General features: G+C 29.0%; 1 protein-coding gene across 1 annotated transcript; it reads left to right on the forward strand.

Annotated features, from left to right (window-relative positions):
* The first annotated feature begins 6,654 nt into the window (after window positions 1-6,654).
* On the forward strand, window positions 6,655-9,899 carry LOC111630852 (AF4/FMR2 family member 1-like). Its single transcript, XM_023375016.1, has 2 exons — window positions 6,655-7,179; window positions 7,257-9,899. The coding sequence occupies exons 1-2, from the start codon at window positions 6,768-6,770 to the stop codon at window positions 7,367-7,369; spliced, it is 525 nt and encodes a 174-aa protein (XP_023230784.1). The 5' UTR covers window positions 6,655-6,767; the 3' UTR covers window positions 7,370-9,899.

Genomic DNA, 9,899 nt, shown 5'->3' on the forward strand with positions numbered 1-9,899 from the left:
TGGTTTATTTTGTACATATTTTAATATTTTTCATTCAAAATATTTTATAAACATAAAAATTGGTTTTTTGTAATCAGAAAAAGTCACAGGAAAAGCAGGTTTAATTGCTTTCCTTATGACTTTTTCTCAAGAAAAAACTTTTCTAAATCATTTATTTTATCATTAGGTATTATTATAATAATAGACAGATATCATCGTTTCTTGAAATACAATATCTTTTTTCTTTCGCAGTCGATAGCCGGACACGTGTACAGTAGCCATCTTGTATTTTCTCGCGCGCGTGGGATTGTGAGATCTCTCGTATGACTGGACCTAGTTTCAAGAACTCTCTTGAGTCGATCCTGATTAAACCTCGTTTCAGTCGAGATTGAAACGGTCGATGGAGGTTGCACCAAGGCGAACGGAGTATAAGGCTCTAGTTTAGTAGTGTTACAGAGTATAATACGTATATTTTAATATATTTTTTAAAAGAAACAAAACCGCTGAGAAATGTTACGTGTGTTTAACAACGGGTTCGGAAAACTTTGAAAATGTTAACAACGGGTTCGGCCGAACCTGTGCGAACCCGCTGAATATCACCACTGAATCTATCCAAAAATAATATGTATTTACTTACTTGTCTTAAAAAGAAACAACTATTAAATATATTTTAAAAATAATATAATTTGTTGTTTCACAAATAAAAGCAAGAGTAATGAGTCACGTTTGAGTGGAAACGAAAAAAAACCGAATCAGTGTTGCCAGATGTTTTTGTATTTGTAGCCAAAAATTTTTTAAAAAGTAACTCAAAAGTAGCCATCTTAATAGTACTATATAAATATAAAGTTTCGCGGCTATGTGAAACTTCTTTTTTGAAGTTTATGCGATTGAAATAAATAAAATATTAAAAAATTGTCACTTTTGTTTACAGTTTACTGGGCCGCATTGCAACTTGCCTTAGGCCGCATGCGGCCCGCGGGCCGCGGGTTGGACACCCCTGCTATAAATAAAACTGCGTGTATGACATTTACGGATGCTGCAAATTTAGTAGCTTTACCATCACTGAATTGTAATTATGCAATGATCCATTTCAGTAACTGACTACAATAATACAATTTAAAGAATTTGTTAAATCCCATAATAAGTGGTTGTATTTGAAGATAGTAGTTTCAATGTAATGTTTGTAAGATTCTCTTTTTGGATGGACTGGACAATTATCCATAATCAATAATATGTACCTCTTCTTTCAATGAATATTCTTGTTGATACTTCTAACCCATTCAAATAAATGGCATGTCATCCATGCTGACTGGTTTACTTACTAAATTACAGACGAATCTTTACGTTTCTGAATGTTTCTAGTTCTTGGAAAATCTGTAAAGCTAAATGCTTTATAGATTTCCCAATAACTAGAGTGAAGTTTTTCACCAGCTACACATACAAAAAAGAGGACAGTTAGGCATTCTTTTGGCATTTTCCCACTTGATTGTTTGAATCGTTGGTTTGGAAATTCTAGCATTTATTGTTCTCATTTGTTTAAATTAATATTGATATTCTTGTAAATGTCGTCTATATTAGTTTTCCTACACTTACAGTAAGGATTAGCATTTTTCTGTCTCAAACCTTTAAGTACTTGTGCTTTCTTTTTTTCAATATTGCTAACTGTTGTCTTACTAACATTAAAATGCTCTGCAGCTTTACATTGGCTTTTGTTTTCTAAATATTTTATAACACTTTTTCTTCCCATGTTAGTTCCTTCTATGGCTTCCCAATAGACATGATGCAGTAGATTACAAGTTTTTCACAAGCGGTACCACAAAACTTGATCTAAAATGTTAGAAATTCTATTAAATATACAGTCTATGCAAAATTAAACACAAAAGTATGCAACTTGTGGCCAGATTCGATCAGTGATAGTGTGAATTTGCATACAAATTTCTAAACATAATGTATTTTCTCACACCAGTTTGGAAATTCTTATTCTAACTATTGTACCAGCGATGTAGGGCCTATTGTCAAACCACCGGCTTTAGGAATTCGTCATATTAGAGGCTGCAAAAGCTAAGAAATGGGATGAGTCAAAGTTTTATGGTCATCATACAACTTACAGGAATCATTATTGTATGTAATTATATGTATGACTGACCATTTATTCTAAAAATGATCAACATAAGGAGGTAGTCATCTTTGGAGGTTTTACTGTATATCAAAAACTATTAATAATTAATATTTTGAGAGTAATTTATTTTTCTGTTTTTTTAAATAATAATAATAATAAATTTTATTGTATTCAACACAATAATATTGAAATTACAAAAATCAATACTTGATCACATACTTGAGTGAAACTGGATTTTTGAATTATACTGCAACAGAAACTAAATACAAGATTTGTATAAATGCCACATTTAATATGCATATTCAGCTCTCAAGTATTAAACCAAATACTATATTAAAAAATGTACAAAGAAAAGAATAAATGTCTTCTCGCTAAAAACTAAGGATATCATAGATTTATTTTTTAATGTTTTAATGATATCTACAAGAAAATAATATGCTTTAGCATTTTTTAAATTATTATTATTTCTTAATCCTAGTCTTTATTTTAAGTTCATATATAAGTATTCTACTAGGGTTCTGCAATTTATTATTGAGTTCAAAAGGATTTGTGACCAAATTAACTTAGGAGACACTGCATTAGAGAAACAAGTTTTGTCATTTTTTAAATCAAAATTTTGTTTGTCTGAAACATTGCTTTTTTTTTTTTTTTCATTTCTTTAGCTTTTTTTCTAACATTATTAATTTCACTTTTTCCTGATTTGGTTTCATTTTATGGTCATGCCATTTCTGTTATGTTTCTCTCTCTCTCTTTTAATCTGGATTCTGGACTTGTTTACCGAAAGCCAATCGACTATGGGTTGGATTAAGCTGCGTATACATGATCAAATTTTCTTGCATCAAAAAATTGAATTGAGAAAATTTGAAGACAATATTCTGCCTACACAATTATATACAGTTTGGTGAAAGATCTGAGAAACATGAAAAAATCAGATAATTTTTCAAGGTAAAGTTGGAGAATTACTTAAAAATACCTGGAAAATGGTTCATGATTGTGATAATCCTGCCTGAAGTCTTCTCACATCCTTTGAAGATATACAGTATAACCAGTCTAGTGTGAATTTGCTACTATTTTTAGCAAGCCGAATCACATGATGTTCATACTGCTCTTTGTTTCTTGCCAGTTCTTTTGTATAGATAGATGTACCAGCTATTGTAATGTTGTCACATTTGAATTTTTCATCCTAAATTTATTTAATAACTTACATTAACAGTTAAAAATGACAGAGAATATGTAATTTTTAACTGTTGCTGAAAGTTAGTAAAATCTATGACACATTGTGTATGACATTTATATGTTATCTTTATTAGACATTGTGATGTCTAATAAAGATAACATATAAATGTCATACACAATGTGTCATTGATTGGCTTAAGATTGCAATTTACTTTTGTTGTCAATTGTATAGGCATTATTCAGCTAATTGAGTTGTTGTTTAACCAGTCATTGAGTTGTTGTTTAACCAATTATGAAGTTGTTTTTGCTTGATTTTATGTATTTCGCATAAATGAAATTAGAATTTATATTAGTATTTATTAGAAATAAATGCATATTTGATAATGAAATGAACAAATAGGAAAGGTGGTCTGCTTGCAAAAACCAAAATGTCTTATAAATTTAAACTTCCCTAATGTCAGTCTGTAATTTTAAAAAAGTAGCAGGCACACAGTGTGGTTTGTAATGACGCTAATAATTGTAAAATATACATGAAACAGTCTGTGTTAGATTTGTTTCTCATTCATAATTTGGGTGAGCTATAAACACACACACTTAATATTATTGCATTTTAATTTAAAAAGCTACTTATAAATTTAAGTCATTAACGTATAAATTTGTACAGTCACATCACAAAGTTTTATTTACAAGTAAATCTCAGTATTCACGTATTTGATATTCTCGCTTTTGCTTATTTGTGATTGAAAAGTTGTGACTGTCCACATTACTGTTTGTGCTGTATTTGTGTATTTGCAAACTTTTTTTTTACTGTAATAGAAATATACAGTACAGTGCTTTTAAAAAACGTGCTTTCTGTTAACTCCAATTTTTACATTGCTTGACATGAAGAAGCACTACTATACTACAAAACTGAAGTCATCTCATTATGGCAACAATGCCTTCTGCCAAATAATACATGTCAGTTTATGTATTAATATATATATATATATACTCTATACAATAATAATAATCTGATATAATAATATAAAAGAATGCAAAGCAAATATTTGGTAAGGGTTTGGGAAAAGTAGACAGAAAATGCTGAGAATATACTCTACCATACAACTGCAGAACCCATAAATGAGGAACTGGGCATGTTAATTACAGAAAATTTGCATCACAGCAAAGAGGAAGATGATTAACAGGAAAAAATGCTAAAGCTGCCAAAAACATCTTACAGGCTTTCAAAAATATACAGCACTATTGATACTAGGAATTGCAAGAATCAAACCCTATTCCTGAGTGCAATCTCAAATTTAAGCAAGCTTTAGAAGCAGCCTGGCTCCTGTGTGCTAAAATTTTGAAGGACGTAAATAAAAATAAAATCTGTCAAGCAACATTAACTCAGTTTTTCCAAATTCTTGTAACATCTCCACAATTGAATTAAAATGTAAGGCTAATGTTTTAATATAATTAAACATACTGTATAAATAAAATAAACATTAGTTAATTGTTATTATTTGTTTAGTAAATCTCATGCAAAAGTTTAAGTATTCCCAAGACTTCATGTTTTAGCTCAGTCACATTGACACGAGCCGCAATAACCTAACTTGATTTACTTGTAGGCCTTCCTATTTGGTATTCACGTGATTTTCAAGGAACCTGACCATCACAAATACAGAGAAGTTACCTGTATTACAAAATAACATATTCTGAATGTATATAACAGAATAAATCTTAACTTTCGGCAACTATGAATGAGTCACAGTAGCATGACATATAGTTACGAAAATAATTATAGCTGTTAAAAGTTGTGTTCTTAAACACTGTGGCATTAATTTTAAAAAGACTGAAAGATTCAACAGTTAAAATTATTTTATTTTATATTTATTATATACTTAATATCAAATAGAAATAAACAAAAAATAATATTTAGATGTGACTAACAATTTTTGATATTATTTAAAAATTGAATGCAGCTCTGTATTTGGATTACTCTTGCACCATACTAGCGTTATCTCAAAAATTTGCATATAAAAATTATTTTACTGTTAGCATTAATACAAATGACAAATAACGCAATGATACACAATCGGAATTAATTGAAAAAATGTTAGGATATTTTTTAAGAAATTAATTCAAAATTTTGGGGTGTTTTTGTCTCAAGGCTGGACTCGTGAAAGTGTCATTAGTAATAATGTCATACACTAATAGTATGTTAAAAATGACAGTTTAGTGAATCAATAAATGAGCATTATTTGACAAACTTGCCTACATGACTGCGCTGTACAGCAGACACTTTGCAAGTGGCAACATTAGCTTCACTCCAGATTTTATAGTTTAAATATGGCACCCAGAAAGGAATGAGTAATGAGAAACACTGCCCCACCTCTACTGATATACTGTTGATGTCGGCATTCTACTTTCTTGAGATTTAGAAATTTTTGAATATTCAGTTGATGACAGAGTTCTCAGATTATTTATTTGTTTTTTTTTTTTAAATGTCATTGGCATCATATAAGAATGCTTGCTCCACTTATGTGAGTGACTCCATGTTTATTTCTCTTGTAATAATAACTGGAAGTCATGTTTCATAGATTAGTTATAAGCTTTTCCACTTCTTGTCACATGAGAAAAATGCTTTATCACAATTGGTAAAAACTTGAATATAGTAGAACAACATTTTACTGTAGAATTCTTGAATTTAAGAACTTATTGTCTGCTCTGCATTATTAAAGTAGCTTAAATACAAATTTCTGTTCAAGAAATTTGATCATGTACAGTACATACACCTTTATACAACAGCACTTGCAACTCTGATCTAGTAATAATTAGTTTTTAGCGAAGTTAGCTGTTGCCCTATGAAGATATCTTTTTTTTAAAAAAAGGGATTGGGTATCATTAATTACAAATTTATAGAATTTCTATTAATTAATGTAAAGAATAAATTTAAATTCTAATCAACAACATTCTTTTTCTTGATTAAATCATAGAAAATATTGACTCTGGAAATTGATTGTTGAATAAGTTTTGTTATATATTCTGCATCCTTTGAATTTTCATTTTGATTTTCCTTTTGTGTGTGTGTGTGTTTTAGTTATCCAACTTGTTAACATTGATTTTATAAATATAATTTAGAAGTCATTCAGTCAGATAGTCTATCAGATGTACCCAAAAGGCAAAACACAACAACAAATACAATTATCCAGCTAAAGTATAGACATTATTCTTCGAAAGTAATTCAGAGAATTTAATTTTATTAATATTATTTAATTAAACTCAGTATTATTGATGTTAAATACAATAAGATTGAAAATGTCATGCAATTGTTGAGATTGTTAATAAGATTTTATTTACAGTATATCAATAAGAATCTTTAATTTTTTAATTTGTTTAATTCAAATTATATATGTTATTAAATAAATTGCAATGATATAATTTCATTTAATATATATAATATAACTTTATAAAATTCTGTACAATGTATTTTATTTTAAATTCCCTTTAATTTGTTATGAAATATTCACAGATGAACACAAATCATCCATCTTTGCACACACCATCTGTTTCTCGACTTTCCCAACCATCTCCCGGACACATTAAAGGGGGAATGCCATCGCCACATTCACCTACTCCATCTCCCGCCGGAAGTGTTGCTTCTGTTGGATCTCAGAGTAGCGGATACAGTAGTAGTGAAATTAATGGTGCTCAGCCACGGATTCACGGCACCGATAGCATTATTGGAACTCCGTTATCTACTACAGGTTTGACTCAGCAACAGCTTTCTCAAGATCACGACGTGATCAGTTTACCACATCATACGTATAGTATGTTGCAACGCCAAAGTACTTACCTATCACATTTACACCTTTGTCATGATTTGTGGGAACAGGCAGATATTCGAATCACACACGGCCATTGCAAAGGTAATTCAGTAATAAATTTATTATTTTATACGTGCGAAAAATAACAAGAAAATACATATCTTAACTTATTTTTTCAGAGTTTTTCAAAATGTTGGATAGTCAGTGTGGACAAATCACATTACACAGTACATTTTCCGAACTGGTCGAATATGTTCGCAAAGGACTTCGCATTCTAAAAGAGGAAACGTGATGTACAAGGCTTAATTATTTGCCCAAGATCTGAAGGAGAAACATGCGACCTGTTGTATACATTTTGTACATAATTTGTATATAATATAAAATCACTCGTGACTAAAAGTGCAAGACTCTCACAACAAATAACAGAAGAGCGTAGAGAGGGTCAGTGCAGTATCGCGTTCATCCACCAATCTGTATATGGGTTTCCTAATTGTATTTTATTGATCTGTTGCTGCTCCGTTGCAGCTCTCCATACGACAATGTACAGTTACATTCTGTTTGTTTTGGAAACAGTATAAAACTATGCCCGTACTTACAGGTGTGGATTCAAGAAAGTCATCATAATCAACATTGAGTGAAACTGTTTAAAACAGCAAATTTTTATTGCAAAAACATTAATGTTTTTTGATTGAAACATGTCCTATTTATTAGAGTGAAATATATATTTTTGAAGGAATGTGGTGATTATAGCATAATTATTTCTTAATTTTTTTTCTTGTGCATAAGCTATATTTTCATACTTGCTGCTTACATATATATTATAGATGTTGGGTTCAAGCAATCATATATGGTGCTTCTGTTAATACTTGTTTTTTTCTCTCCCTGATTGTTTCGATTACCATTAAAAATTCTTTTCTCGATAATTTGATATTTTATCATAGTAACGTAGAAAGTGTATTTATTTGCAGCTTCGAAATACTCAAACCTCTATTATTTAGGTCCTTAATTGTTTCAGCAAGAAATTTTTTTTTCTTTTACTAAATCAATATATTTCTTCTGTTATTGAGAGCACAACAATTCCAAATATATATAATTCCACATGTAAATTGCAATCATAATATATACATCAGTCGTGTTGGATTGGATTTGCTCAAAGACCAGAATTCTTACATCATTTATGTAAAATTGTTTCAATGTGCTCAAGCATTTTCTAATTTCTCAAAAACTGCTCAAAGCTACTCTTATTTACATGTAGGATTTTTCTTCTATTTCAAATTTCTTCCTCGCTTGCAAAAATGAATTGTTTGGATGCACGAGACATTAGGTTCGTCGGAATTAATTCTAATTACTAACCAACTCTAGTAATGAATTCAAATACTGACCAGATTCGTAGTATTTTAATATAATTTATATATTCAATATATAAGCACGATACTTTATTTAATTAGAATATAAAATATATTTTAAGAATTTTAGCTTGTTCTACTTAAGTATTTATGAAGTTTTTAATAAAAAAGAAAACACAATATCCAACTGAAAATTTGAATACAATAAAAGTGGAATTTTATAATGAAATCAAACAATTGCGAAGACAACGGCAAACGAAATTTTTTATTCAGCATAAAATCTTACTCATTAATTTAATCATAAACATTTAATAATCAATTTTAAATAGCATTTGTTATCAAAACTTACGAGAGAATTGGAATTTTCATATTTTGAGAAAAATATTTCATAGTGAAATGAAATAAGTAAATAAACCTTTTAACATTCTTTTTACAAATCAAAAAAAGAAATTGTTTGTAGACTGTCATAACAATAAACTGACATAACAATAAATATAGACATTCTTTTATATTTTCAGGATGATTAATTTACTATGTATTTTTTGTGCCAACGGGTCATTGTTTCGCTTATATATACATGCATACATACATACATATATATATACATATTATATATATATATATAAAAATAAATGAAAAGGCATAATGCCTTATCTGTAATAGTTTGAGATACCAAATAGAATTTATATAAATTTAATTACAGCATAATTTGTATTCTTATTACTCATATATCTTAGCTTTAAACAAACGTAGAAATTGTACGTAGCTTATTATGTTCCTATATATTCTTTGTACAGAATATTGTACAATGATCTGTGAAATTTGGTTCAAACGTTAGAAGAATTTCAATAAAAAAGTGTTTAAAAAAGAAAAAACATTTCCATTTTGCTCTGCTGAATGTCTTTATAGAAAATTTTTCAAAAATTGTATAAAAATGTATTATGTGAGTGTTTGTATAAGAGAAGAAAATTATTATTGCCCGTGTTGAATGTATTTTATCATGTCACAAACTGGATGAATACTTTGAGCAGTGAAATTATGTTATTTAAAAAATATTATTATTATTATTAATTAATTAATTAATTTAAGAATTTTTGAGCACTGCTTTTTAATTTAAATTTATTTTTGTAGCACAAAATGCATGAAATTAATTCCATTGTTTATTGACTTGAATGTGGCAGCACTATCTTGTAACTAATTCCTGCATCACCACATTAAAATATATTTGTTATGTATAGTACGTTCTTGTATATTCTCCTTTTTAACCCCATTGAGAAATGTATTTGGATGCTAAACCCCGTAATGGTTAACATTCATCTCTGCTTCCAAATTTGTCACCACTGAAGTTGTAAACATGTACAGAGTTGATCATCCCTTCCCATTAGAATGTTATCATTGATCTGTAAATGAAATGTATACCTTGTACTTTGTATTTCTACAAAGACAATAACAAATATAGTAAAACTTTTTATTTGA

Source organism: Centruroides sculpturatus, unplaced genomic scaffold (genome assembly GCF_000671375.1).
Source record: "Centruroides sculpturatus isolate CEXI.00-Female unplaced genomic scaffold, Cexi_2.0 scaffold6, whole genome shotgun sequence".
NCBI classification, from domain to species: domain Eukaryota; kingdom Metazoa; phylum Arthropoda; class Arachnida; order Scorpiones; family Buthidae; genus Centruroides; species Centruroides sculpturatus.